The 13,835-nt window shown below is 31.9% G+C and overlaps 2 protein-coding genes across 3 annotated transcripts; one reads left to right on the top strand and one right to left on the bottom strand.

The window, feature by feature from the left end:
• Positions 1-791: 791 nt before the first annotated feature.
• On the bottom strand, positions 792-4,699 carry LOC140663391 (uncharacterized). Its single transcript, XM_072887493.1, has 3 exons — positions 4,298-4,699; positions 2,982-4,061; positions 792-2,871 (listed from the first exon to the last, which is right to left on the bottom strand). Exons 1-3 carry the CDS (start codon positions 4,314-4,316, stop codon positions 2,735-2,737), a joined length of 1,236 nt encoding a protein of 411 aa, XP_072743594.1. The 5' UTR covers positions 4,317-4,699; the 3' UTR covers positions 792-2,734.
• Positions 4,700-5,192: 493 nt separating this feature from the next.
• On the top strand, positions 5,193-13,668 carry Caper (RNA-binding protein 39-like protein Caper). Of its 2 annotated transcripts, XM_072887491.1 has the most exons (9): positions 5,197-5,332; positions 5,419-5,529; positions 8,889-8,953; positions 10,622-10,942; positions 11,465-11,669; positions 11,837-12,103; positions 12,267-12,442; positions 12,572-12,742; positions 13,096-13,668. In XM_072887491.1, the coding sequence occupies exons 2-9, from the start codon at positions 5,440-5,442 to the stop codon at positions 13,391-13,393; spliced, it is 1,593 nt and encodes a 530-aa protein (XP_072743592.1). In that variant the 5' UTR covers positions 5,197-5,332; positions 5,419-5,439; the 3' UTR covers positions 13,394-13,668. The 2 variants fall into 2 exon arrangements, with proteins under 2 accessions (XP_072743591.1, XP_072743592.1); XM_072887490.1 differs by having other exon boundaries at positions 5,193-5,529.
• Positions 13,669-13,835: the final 167 nt, after the last annotated feature.

Raw genomic sequence — 13,835 nt, 5'->3', positions numbered from 1 at the left:
GGAAACGCAACTCGCGAACCATTAACCAATTATACAACCTAGAGAGGAAACGATTACGCGCATGCATCATAGTCGAAGCGGTTGTTTTGTAAATGTCTGAGTGTTTTAAAAGAATAACAAATTTAATTATAAGTTTTTAACACACTAGAAAATACATTTACAAGCACACGAGAAAAAAAAAAAACAGTATAAATAACTAAATAATTTTCTTTGTTCTTTATTTATTTATATTTTGTTTTTTTTCTCGTGTTTGCAAATGTATTTTCTGTGTTAATTAAAAGCTTACAAATATTATTAAATTTGTCATTTTTTTTTTTTAGTTTCTTTTTACACGCTTTTATAAGATATTGTTTATACAAAAATACTTGTAAAAATTCGTTAGGCAAAAACAATTATTAGAATATATAAGTCGTAGGTTTTTTACCTCTTTTAAGCCGCGATTCGATAGTTCATATTAATTTAATGAATATATTTATACATATCTTATTTATTAAAATCATGATAGATATATATAGCGACAAGTTCATGTGATATTAATAATTGCCAACTATATAAAGTATATAAAATCATCAATCTATTGCATAATTGTGTCACAATCAATATTTTTTAATAATTTAAGATATCAACACAAATATCGAAAATAGAATATAAGAATATTTTATCCTCTATAATAGTTACAATATCTACCCTTATGTATTATAATGTAAATAAATATATGATACATAAGGGAAGAAAGGAAGGAAAAAGATGTTGAAAAAAGTATGGAAAATACAGATAAGAGAACAAATATCTAAATACATAATCTATAATTGCTCGTTCATACATTTGTCTCATGTAAAATATCTCGTGAAGTATAAAAAGATAATTTTGCATAAAAATTGCTTTTTCTTAAGATCGAAAAGGCTAACATGCACAATTTCACATTTAAAATACAATTGTATCTTATTTAAGAACCCTAACAGCACACATGTTCAAAAGATGTTTATAAGAAATCCATAGAATGTTAAAACATATTTTAATATTCTGTAGATCTATTATAAACATCTTTTGAACATGTGTGCTGATAGGGATACACACTTGTATTTTCTTCATTTTCTCCATACAGAATTAAATTATTAAAAAAAATCTAAAGCAAAAAAAAAAGAAAAATAGTTGCATTATTTCTATTGTAAATTCGTAATGTTTTCTTATTAGAAAACAAAAACGATATACGTCACATTAAATTATGTCCGAGCAATTCATACACGTCACTAAATTCGTAAATATAAAATGTCAATATCTCTTTTATTATATTTACACCGTACGCGTTATTTGTAACAACACTCTTGTAGTAGCCTTGCAAGCGACTCTGATTAACGATATAAGTATCTTGTATATCATAACAAAAAAGAAATGAAATCAATCGATTTGATTAGCGCTAATCAATGTCGCTGCAACTGGCAGCTGGAGAAATTATTCTATACAAACCACGGTTCGCTAATCACTCGCGATTGACAATGAAGCAAAGATACAAAAGATATCCAGCTTAAGATCTAGATTTTATCTAGATGGGACCTAAACAATGTTTCTCAGCGGAGAACGCAATAACGATAAATACGCGCTTCATCATTCCCGTTCACTTTCCTCATAATCGTCATTGATCTTTTTCGTTAATAGGACTATAATTAGTGAAAGCATTGGTATATAACTAAAAGCTTCTCAAATTAATAAAAGCATATATAATTGATATATAATTGAAAGAGTCTCGAATAATTTTTCTAACGATGATGAGTCCAGTAAAAATGTGTAAAAACTTGCGAAACTGATTTTTTTAAGTTTCTTAACTTTTTAAAGTGAGTTCTTGATAAAAATGAGTTAGAGAGATTAACTATATATTTCATTTTTTAAATACGCATGTTAGCTGTGTGTATTTTACAGCATTTAAAAAAATATTTAATGACTGTGTTTAAATTTTTATTTGTATAAATGTGTATTAAAAAAACTGCTTCATCTGTTATTCGTAAAATAATTCTTAATATAAATATAAATAATGATAAAAAAATTCTTTTAATATAAATATAAATAATGATAAAATTCTTTTAATATAAATATAATGATAAAAATCTTCTTATCTGTACATATAAATTGAACTTATTATTTTGATCAGTATTTTGATATGGGTGCACATTCAAGATTTTGAAGTTATGAAGGATTCAACAATTATCAGATAAAGCAGTTTTTTCCAAAATTTAAATACACATTTATGCAAATAAAAATTTAAGCACTCACAATCATTAAATATTTTTTAAAATGCTGTAAAATACAGTTAATGCATGTATTTAAAATATCAAATATATAGTTAATTTCTCTAATTTATTTCCATCAACTCACTTTAAAAAGAAACTTAAAAAATCAATTTCTCAAGTTTTTACAAAAATTATTGACAGAATTAATCTTGGAAAGTATTTAATCGAGAAAATATCTAAATTATGCAGTTCGAAAAGCTATAATGATGTCCAGAGATGTTTCGAGCAACACACTATGAGATATCCATTAAATTAAGTATATCTTTAAGGTTTCCAGAGTCACAATAAGGTCGACAATGCCATGCAAGATTTAGATAATTTAAGATTGTGTGCGCTTTAAATCATCCCGTATCAATTTTTCAATCATTTGTTCGCTTTCTCACATGCGTCAGTTATATCGCATTACACAATACAGAATTGATAGATAAATGACAATCCATTTTGTTAGCCTAGGCAAAGCCTAGGCGACTGAAAACATCTGCTTTCTTGACGTGCGTCACTGTCGCCACTTTACTAAAAGTCACTTGTTTGGCAGTGGTTGTGCCAAGGCGTGCCTTAGCTGGTATGGAGATGAGTCGCTCCGAAGCTGTAACAATAATATTATCAATATATATAACTGTTGTATACATATATATATATATATATATATATATATATATTATAATTAAAAAATTTTCTACATGTATATATACACACCTAATTTGCCAGATGTAACTGAAGGTTTGGTGACTTTTTCACTGTTTGGTGTAAGAGCTAGTACGATGTTACCATCAGATACTACCTCTTTTTTCAATTTAAGTATGCGACTTGTGTTGTTCAAAGCAATTTTCCTTTTGGGTTCATGATCAGCGTGCATAGTACCAGTAGTTTTAGGTATAACTCTTTTCGTCGTTATAATCGATGTACGTGCACTAGGTGATATCCGATTCTTCAATATACCTGGTGAACTGATTCCCGACCCATTCTTAAGTATTCCTGCACTAGTTACATGATCCTTCTTATCATCTATGTCGCCAAGACGCTTAAACACACTAGTTGATCTTTTGAATACATCTTTGCTGACGCCAGTAATGTTAAAAGTAGGCGTTGTATCAGCTAAATTGGTTGTGCTTGTAACGGAACTATCACCTAGTCTGTCAAATACTGTTCGCTTTTGTTCAACAGGCTTTTTAAGAGTTTTTACTGAAGTTCTTATGCTTGATGACTTGGGAACAGTGATGGTATATTCAATGTTGTCGTCCTTGCCATTTATCGCTTTGGCCTTCTTTTCCATGATATTCCAATTATCATCATCATCTTCATAAGCTTCTTCTGACACTAATTTTCTTTTGATAGAAGTTTGCTTTTGATTAGTATTGTTAGTGTTCAATGCAGATATTGGTTTCTTTATGGTCACAATCTTTTTTGTTGTTGTAGACAAAGGTTTAACTATCTTCTTTGTAGGTTCTGTTTTTGAAGCTAATGAAACTATCGCCTTATTGCCAATTTCTTTGACTACTTTCTTTGCAACAGGTTTTGAATTAACTTTTGGAGCTGAAACTATATCTTCCGAGTCGACTAAAAATCTTTCACATGTTGTTTCTTCCACAACTTTCTTGGCATATCTCAAAATAGCAATCATATCGCCCATTAATATAATACCCATCTCTTTTAGACTAGGTTTATCTAAATCTGGTAACATATCTGGTTTAATACGATTGTTAGAGAATACAACTGCATGTTTGGTGGCAACATCTTGCGAAAATCCAGCCCCTTTGAAAAACTTTACCCAATAAGCTATAACAGAATAAAAATTACGATATATAGAATTATAAAACATATTTATATACCAAGTTTAACAAATAAGTTACAAAAAAATTTCTACAACCCATTAGATCATGTAGAGTAAATTGTATAAGCAACACTAAATTATTTACAATATTTATTTATCTTTTAAAACAGTGTGTAAATGTGAATAATTTTCATAATACTAAACTTGAAAAATTGTTCTAAAACATGTTCGCATTTCTCACCTGACAAGGATGCATCCATCTTAACAGTCAAGTATATGATAACTTTTATTCTGTGCTTTTTCGCGAACAATTAATCGAGAAACTTAACTATACTTCATAAGTATATCTCTTCCCGTTTCTTGTACATTTTGCGAAGAGCCGCTGCGATTAAGTTCCAAATTGTAACCATAAAAAGCTACCGGATCAGAAATAAATTTACAGGAAGTTTGTTAATGGTTCCTGATTGTACCGGCTAATTATGGATCGTTTCTGGACTCGTATTTCAAACAACGGCGAAGAAAATTATTAATAAACACCAAGATACCATTTCCGAAGCTCCATCATGCCTACATATATATTTAATAAGATATATACATAATGTACATAAACGCAATTCACACACAACCAAGTCTACGAACCAACCGAACGAGGTACAAACTGGAGATGGGGTAGCCAATCGTAACCAGCTGTCTATTATCATTTCCGTTGAAGCGCGAGGCTGATTGGTTATTAGATGTCCATTTAGATATAATGCTTACATATATGATTCAAATTGTCCGACAATTTTGCCCTATAAACATTAGATTCGTGAGAAAAAGATTAATATAAAATAAAAAATAAACAATTATTGTAACATTGAGTCGATCGATAAAAAACGTATTATTGAATTTATCCTTCTCTCGAGTGACAGAGTCATGACGTATGAATTATCTAGACGCGACGCTTCGAGTTAAAAGTAACCATCTTGCAGCAAATCAGGATGAAAGAAGCAAAGAGATCTTCGCTTCGATTGGTCGATGAAACGCTTCGGAGTCATTGAAGCGCCAAACTGAGCGCACTTCCGTGACAGCGGTATCCACAATCCACAGTTGTCAAACGACTCGCGTATTGACGGGCGTCACTTCCGGGAGGAGGAGAGAGTTAGTCGACGGATTCGCTTGTCTGCCATTTTCCTGAGCTCGTCTACGTCGTCGTCGTCGTCGCGTAGCGATCATTTTCGCGTTTTTAAACTCTCGATCAGCGCTCGAGTCGTTCTATTTAGAGCGCTCGTCTATTGTACGTCATAGCTTGTAGTAAATAGCCAGTCTCAAGCTCCTCTCTCGTACATACAATAGATATCTTTCTGTCTTCTCGTCGAGCAGCGTGAAAAGTCTGGTCTGCTAATGCGTGGCGTTTCAGAGAGCTCTCCGACTCGCGCGATGGCGGAGGATTTGGATGTCGAAGCGATGCTGGAGGCACCGTACAAGAAGGGGGTAAGTCTTGCTTTTCCAACAAGTTTACTCTTCTCTCTTCTCTGTCATTTTCTCTTTCTCAATCTATCTTGTCACCGTTTTTCGACTCGCTCACGTATGTGGATCTGTATTATCTGAATGCACGAGACGTGCTTTAATTTGTTTTTTTTTTTTTTTATTTTTTTTATTTTTTGTTTTTATACACGCCGTATAGGAGAGAAAGAGAATCCACCGTTCCCTTCTGTCCCACTCACTTTCGCTCATTCTATTTTTTACTCTTTCTCTCTTTGTGATATATGGATAGTTTTTTATATATGTATATATATTATATATATATGTATATGTGTGTGTAGAACAAAGTACGCCCTTGTCTGTGATATACCAACTATTGATCAACACCTCCGTTTTCTGTACTTATAGATGGTACGTAACATGTACCCTCGCGCTCGTAGGATGTTCGCCAGCGAGTTCCTAGAATGCACTTGAAAGACGAGGTATTAAGATATAGCAATCATCTAACATCATTCTCTATTTAATTCTTTTTTTTTTTTTTTTTTCTATCTCTTTTGTCTCTGTCTCCATTTCTTTTTTTTTTTCTAATTGTTTTTTCTTTTATTGTCTTACAAAGGCGTAATGTTTTGTAACATTAGAATGTAGATCATGCATCGTCATGATGGCGTTGCACGCTGGAGGCAGATCTCAACAGTGATGAAAAGTTTTGGCTGTTTGAACATGTGATGACATTGGATACCTTTAGACAGGAATTACAGAGGTTCTTTGCTTATTTGTGAACGAAGACTGAATGAATGTGTGAATATGTTTGAATTTAAGAATGTCTGATTAAGAATTTAACGATTGAAGAATTTCTAGGATCTCTGAATTTTAGCATTTATGAATTTAAAGATAGACAGACCCAAGTACTTATGAATTTGTGGCTTGAAGGATTTCAACATTGTTTAAAAAGAAAAAAGTTAAGTTATTATATATGTTCAAAGATTAATACGTACAACTTTTATACATATTGGATTGAATATTCTTGCATTATACTTAATGATACAAAACAATAGTTCTCTGAATTCAAAACTACTTCTGTTAATATAAAATTATTTTGCCTAGATAAAAAGGTATTATCTTATTTATAAGGTATAAAGAAAATACTTTGCATATATAATAACATTATGATGATAATCTATTTCTATCCTTCTTCTCTTTCTCTCTCTCTCTTCAAAGATAAATAAAAAAAAATAACATTTGTAAGAGAAATATTTAGTTACACATTTTTATTAATTTTACTTCTCTCAAATCATAACTAAATGTAATATATTTTTTTAATCATGTTTTTTTATGCATTCTCTTAATTACTTGTTTTATTTTTGCATTATGTAATAATACACAGTTTGCCGATTTTTAAATATTCTCTCATGATTTGTAAAATATTATTTGCAATATTATTTTTTTATGTTTGTGTGTATTCTTTTTTCTATTTTATTTTTATATTACATATCATTTGATTACTTTTCTCAATTTATAGCGAAACATACTAAAATAATTTTTATAGCAAAGATACAATATGTGCTCATCAAATATTCTATTAAACATGCAATCGTCAAAATGCTAAAGTTCTATAGTATATTTTTATGGAATCTCAAAATATTTTACTTGCATAATGTTCGTGCGAGCGAACTTATTTTACAAAATATTTAAATACCCTGCCCACTGGTTTTTTTTGTACAATTTATAATGATAGCAATTTGCCTTCTAGGTAATGCCATCAGGTATCACAACACTTATTTGCGGTGCGACAGAAGACACGTCAGGCTTCCGTAATTCTTACGTTGCTTTCAGCAATGCTTATTGTGTATCTTGTAAAACTGGATATTCCAGAGTTGTTTACAAAATACCTATCCATCTTGTTGACTCAGCACTTTAGATAGCATACACATGCATATAGCTTCAATGTTGCAAAGGATATTAAAATAAAAACACAACAATAAGAATTGAAATTGTGTAATAAGTTTTTTTCTGATATATCATTTTTTATATAAATTATTAATGCTATAATAATATATTATATACATGTATTATAAACATGTTAAAAAATGTGTTTCTTCTTCAAGAAATGGATAGGAATTTTATAAGCATATTATATCTTGTGTTGATAAACAATTACAAGAAAGTATGACAGCAAATTGTGTGAAAAAGAAAATTATAATGAAATTTATTAAAGAAAATGTTGCTTTTATGTTCTCTTAAGATTATTCTCATAAGAATAATCCATTTATCTTAATCAAATTTGATGTCAATTAAACGAACGAAAAAATTCGTCTTCATATTGAAATGTTCATTACTTGCATATACGTGTTATTATTATTCAAATGCAACGTATTTGTATTTCAGCGAGAATAAAAGAAACATTTTCTCTGGACTCGGCCAGATCGTAGATCTGCGCGAGTTGCACAAGTGCTTCTCCCGGTTGATTTCTTCCCTGTGTACCGGGAAGGAAAAGAGGTTGATTTGATAAAACTGTTCCCAATTAACGAGAGATACATTCCCTGTAATCGGTAAATGCGCGCGGGCAATCGTAGGCAATCGTAGCGATTAGGGTTGCTCACTCGCGTCTCTCGCTTTGAAATCGTGCTGTCTTTGATGAGGGCTCTCTTTTGCAGAAGAAAAAGGATGTGTGGTTGGCCATTGGTAGTTTAAAGACCAAGGCATGCTCAACCCAAGATTGCAATGCTTTCCTAAAACCCGATAAAGCGATTGGTAAGTCTGAGCCAGGTGCATGCGACCGCGTCGCATCGCTATGCTCACCCCGTCTGTCTCACTCACTCTCTCTCTCTCTCTCTCTCTCTCTCTCTCTCTCTCTATTTCTCTATCTCTATCACACACATGCTCTCTCTCACCTTCGCTCTCTTTCTTTATTTCTCATACCTTCCCGTTCCTCAGCGCTCTCGGAGACCTATATAGAGTCCTGGAAAAAATCAAACGAACAGAAAAAAAAGATGAGAAAGAGCACGAGAATTGACGCCGACGTCTGTTTCTGTCAGCCAGCATAAAAAAAAAATAGCATTGCTCTTCCGCAGCAAGGAGAAAAGGTTGCTACCGTAGTAATATCGACAGGAAAAAGAAAAGAGATTCTCTCGTTCCCAATTCTTGTCGAATTTGATATATTTGTAGAGAACCAAGAAAAGAGATAATAACGTTATTATATTTGTATATAATTTCATATATAGCTAAACAAAAAAAAAAAAGAAAAAAAAAAAGAAACACTGTTGTTACGAAATTTACTAACGTTCTACGATTTGCTTTTTGTCCCCTTGTTCGCGCGTCCCTGCCACATCGACTGGCTGGCATGGCACTCAACTGTTTGCTGTTCGTAGGAGCAGGACTCCTCCTCCAAAGACAAGTCCTCCAAGGAGAATGGGTCTAGTCGCAAGTCGTCTGGGTGAGTAAAACATGTGAATTATTTAGTTATATTAAGAACTAAATTAAGTGGAGAATGTTAAATCAAGAGTTACGAGACTCTTAATTGCACGACCCTCGTATTTAACTTTGAAACTAATTGTAAGCGAGATTATAGGTCACTCTATCACGTTAAAAACTGTTCTAGAACAGTGTCTTTGTGCCAAGACACAATTATCGACCTAATTGTCATCATTTCACTTTTATTAATCACATTTTGAGATTTTTATTTGGGTCGCTTTTGAAATAAGCAATTTATATTGATACATCTGAATTATGACATTGAATGCAATGCATTAGTATAAATAATGGGGTGATTGATGGTATGATAACGTTTAATCATGTTTTGCACAGCAATTAAAAATTAGAAACACTTTGATTTTTTTTCAATTTAATTTTGATGGACTTCAAGAGAAAAGATTATGATAAAATTTGGTAACTGTAAACAATCAGTTTTCATTCAATTTTCTCGCATTAAAATCTTTTTGCGTCTTTGTTAGGATGTCCTTTTAATCCGAAACTATATATAAATATATATATATACTTATAAAATTGTATAAGTTGTCAAAATTATCAATTGTCAAAAAATCAAACCAAATTGTAATTCTAGTGTTGTGTTAGCATGCTAATTCTGATGAATTGCAAATTTATACTGTCGAGTTATATTAAAGAGGAAAGTCTTTACTAAAGTGTTATCTCTTGCGCCACTGCTGTGATTTCGCATAACCATGTCTTTACGCCATAATTGAAGCAGCATTAGTTTTCGCCTTAACAGACCCATCTGAAGTTTTATTCTCTTTGTTATAGACCCCATACAATTAGTGTAAATGCTGGTTAATTTGATAATTCCAAAGGTTAAACCTGACGATGGTAAGTATATATAGGAAGACTATCTGTATTACAGACTCCTCTCGCGAAATCCATATTTTCCTTGACAATTCTTAATAAAAACATAATTATATAAAATCACGAACGCATGGCCTTGCGTTATCGTAGCACAACCGAGTCTCAGCAAACTCGATATTTAAATAAAAAGTTTGATAACGCAATTTTGTTTTCTATAGCTGAATATAGGTATTATTAGAAAATTAAAAATGCGTATTTTCGAGCGCATTCATTCATTTTATATTCTACATACATATCACATTATTTATGTAAATTTCTATAAAAGAACAATAATACCAAATATAATTCAATCCAGAAATATACTAGTAATATACATATAATGTAATGATAAAATTTTATAATTATTACACAAATATTGGTGGAGAGATGTCGATATCTTTTTTTATTTCTTACTCTATAGTATATTCTATAAATTTTTGAAATTATCTTGCAAAATGTTTTATACCTATTTTCAATATTCTTCTAGAGATTTTTATATTCTTTTAGAAACTTTTAAATTTTATAAATATTACTTACCTTCTCAGTTTTTATTTGTTTATGATTTAAATATCTTGAAATTTTGATCTTGAACATTTTTTGTTTAGTTTGGTGTCTAGCATAAGCTAATATCTGACATATATCTACAATAACGATTACACGGATACTTTGTCTCCACTTTGGTATACTTTCAAAGATTTATTGAACATTACTTGATCACCTTCATTTTGAGCGAATCTTTTTAATTGAAGTACTTTTCTTTTTGTAGGAAAAGCAAACATCGTTCGCGTTCTCGTTCACGATCTCGAGATCGCGACCGTCGGGAAAAGGACAAAGATCGGCGGGATCGTGACAGAGACAGGGACCGGGATCGCGATCGGGATAGGGATCGCGATCGCGAGCGCGATCGTCGACGCAGATCACGATCACGAGAGAGGCGGGACCGCGACAGGGATCGTGACAACGACAGGGACAGGGACAGGCGAGACAGAGACAGGGATAGGGATAGAAGAAGAAAGAGATCATTAACGCCGCTCACTCTTCCTAGAGCCCGACCACCGTTTGGCAAAGGTCACAGTCCTCTTGGAATGTAAGTATATCTTATATAAGTTGAGATATTTTATGAAAATATCATATTTGATTAAAGATCAAAACGTTTCGTTATTTTTACAACACATATCATAGATACTAGTTTATTTGTGTTTGCTATCTCTTATTGATTTGTCTTTTCTATTTAAATTTAAAAAATTGTATTTTATGAAAATTAATCTAATTAATAGTTTTAAATAATCTTCTTTTGTATGATGGATTTAAATGAAGCATTACTTCTCAATGATTATATGGCCAATCCCAAATAAAGATTTTATAATTCTATATCTTGAAATGCATAATTGACTAGACCCAATCATAAAGTTGCTATCTATGATTTTGGGGGAAATATTTATGCTAAATTAATTTGGATATAAAGTCCACTTGTTTTGTTACTATTGTACACATATTATAGTAACAGAAATTAATATTCAACAATATCAAATTTATAAATTAGAATATTTCAACATTTATTATATTTTCTTTTTTATATTTACTGACAATAATTTTTTCTTTTTTTCAGAAATGATGAATTAACACCAGAGGAGCGAGATGCCCGAACTGTTTTTTGTATGCAACTAAGTCAACGAATTCGTGCACGTGATTTGGAAGAATTTTTTTCAAGTGTAGGAAAAGTACAAGACGTTAGACTTATAACTTGCAACAAAACTCGAAGATTTAAAGGCATTGCTTATGTCGAATTCAAAGATCCAGAAAGTGTGACACTCGTAAGTATATTCACATTGTTATACAATTAGAGATAACTGGTTAAATGATATTTTTCGAAATAATGTCTTCCTAAGCATGTGTTCATTCAGCGTAATTTTAAATAAATTTTTTTTTAAGAAACAAATAATTAAGAAAATATTTTCTTTATCTTTATATTGTTTTGTAGGCTCTCGGTCTATCAGGTCAGAAGCTCCTTGGAGTACCTATTGTAGTACAGCATACACAAGCTGAGAAGAATCGCATGGGCAACTCGATGCCAAACCTAATGCCTAAAGGACAAACAGGACCCATGCGATTGTATGTAGGATCTTTGCATTTTAATATTACAGAAGATATGCTTCGCGGAATTTTCGAGCCGTTTGGAAAGATCGATAACATACAATTAATTATGGACCCTGAGACTGGACGCAGCAAAGGTTATGGTTTCTTGACGGTAAGTTTTTCTAGTCTTATGTGATTTTCTAGTCCTATTATGCAAATGTCTTTGTTTTAAATATATGCAAAGTTATTATTTATACAATAATTGAGTTGATAGCTTTCAATTCATGTAAATGTCAAATATTATATCTATATAAAATTCAAAATCTTTATTACAGTTCAGAAATGCAGATGATGCGAAGAAAGCTTTAGAACAATTGAATGGATTCGAGCTCGCTGGTAGACCTATGAAAGTTGGCAATGTAACGGAGCGAACTGATCTGATTCAAGGACCTTCTCTTCTTGACACAGATGAATTAGATCGTAGTGGTATTGATCTCGGTGCAACTGGAAGGTACGTAAAATATGATGAAAGAGAAAGGATACATACTTATACATAAAAGAAAAGAATAGAAATATATACACATATGAACATAATACAATATAATATGTTTAAAACATTTGTATAATATAATTCTTACAGATTACAATTGATGTTCAAATTGGCGGAAGGTACCGGCCTGGAAATTCCTCCTGCTGCAGCAAACGCTTTAAATATGGCTCCAGTTATGACACAACCACAACCGCCACCTCAGGCAGCGCCTCCAATCGCAACGCAGTGCTTTATGTTATCAAACATGTTCGATCCACAAAAGTAAGTCGCTTAGATTTCTTCATATCAAAGCAGCATTTACGAATTTACTTCGTACATTGCATATTTGTAGACCTGGTGTCATGTGTGCCATACTTTCACTAGGGGGAATATATATGCAAAAAAAAAATATTATCATACTTAAGCATCTGAAAACAATCATATGCAAATTAATGATAATATGACAAGGATTTTGTAGAAATATTTTTTGAGTAATCACACACACGTTATTAATCTATTAATATTAATTTTATTAAATATTAAATTAAATTCATATAAATATTATTAATAATAGAACTGTATTTTTCTGCAAAATTAATTCAAATTTATAATTTTTATATCGTTTTTTATTTCAGTGAGACAAATCCTAATTGGGCAAAGGAGATCCGCGACGATGTAATCGAAGAATGCAATAAGCATGGTGGCGTACTGCACGTGTACGTGGATCAAGCATCACCGCAGGGCAACGTTTATGTGAAGTGTCCATCGATTGCAACTGCCGTGGCGGCAGTAAACTCGCTACATGGTCGATGGTTTGCCGGTCGTGTCATAACCGCTGCTTACGTGCCGGTAGTGAATTATCACTCTCTGTTCCCGGACGCGATGACCGCATTGCAACTATTAGTACCGAGCGCTCCGCGAAGAGGAATGTGATAATCTTAAAATAAACAAGCGAGCAACAATCGTCCTGAATTTACTGATATATAAATTCGTAACGTAGTATTGCGTTCTATTCTTTATCATTATACATAAATATACATTCATTATCATCCCAAGAGATAGCGATTTTTTTTCCTCCAGAATGAAAAAAGGAAGCATCGTCAAGTTAAGATTTCTATCATCATACTGAGAATAGTTGTGTCACTGGTATAAGCATATCATAAACGCAATAAGTTTCCATTTCACACAATCATATATCGTTCGCATAAGTTTTTGATCGAAATGTAATCAAAATTTGTAAGAATGCACGATTGAAGAATGCACAGAGATTTTTTGTTCAACATTTTGAATCTGACTGTTTCGAATATACATCAATTGAAGAATATATGGACTGCATAATAAATAATTTTTGCCATATTATGCATACATATATATG

The sequence above is a fragment of the Anoplolepis gracilipes genome, chromosome 3, assembly GCF_047496725.1.
Source record: "Anoplolepis gracilipes chromosome 3, ASM4749672v1, whole genome shotgun sequence".
Lineage (NCBI taxonomy): Eukaryota > Metazoa > Arthropoda > Insecta > Hymenoptera > Formicidae > Anoplolepis > Anoplolepis gracilipes.
This window is presented reverse-complemented; position numbering and strand designations above follow the sequence as displayed.

Bases quoted from the DNA above. Each gene is read 5' to 3' on its own strand.
- Caper (XM_072887490.1), top strand. From the start codon at position 5,440: ATGCGTGGCGTTTCAGAGAGCTCTCCGACTCGCGCGATGGCGGAGGAT. The intron at 8,954-10,621 runs GTGAGTAAAACA...TTCTTTTTGTAG, and splicing joins TCTAGTCGCAAGTCGTCTGG to GAAAAGCAAACATCGTTCGC. The intron at 12,743-13,095 runs GTAAGTCGCTTA...TTTTTATTTCAG, and splicing joins AACATGTTCGATCCACAAAA to TGAGACAAATCCTAATTGGG.
- LOC140663391 (XM_072887493.1), bottom strand. The intron at 2,872-2,981 runs GTGTGTATATAT...TTATTGTTACAG, and splicing joins AGTTACATCTGGCAAATTAG to CTTCGGAGCGACTCATCTCC.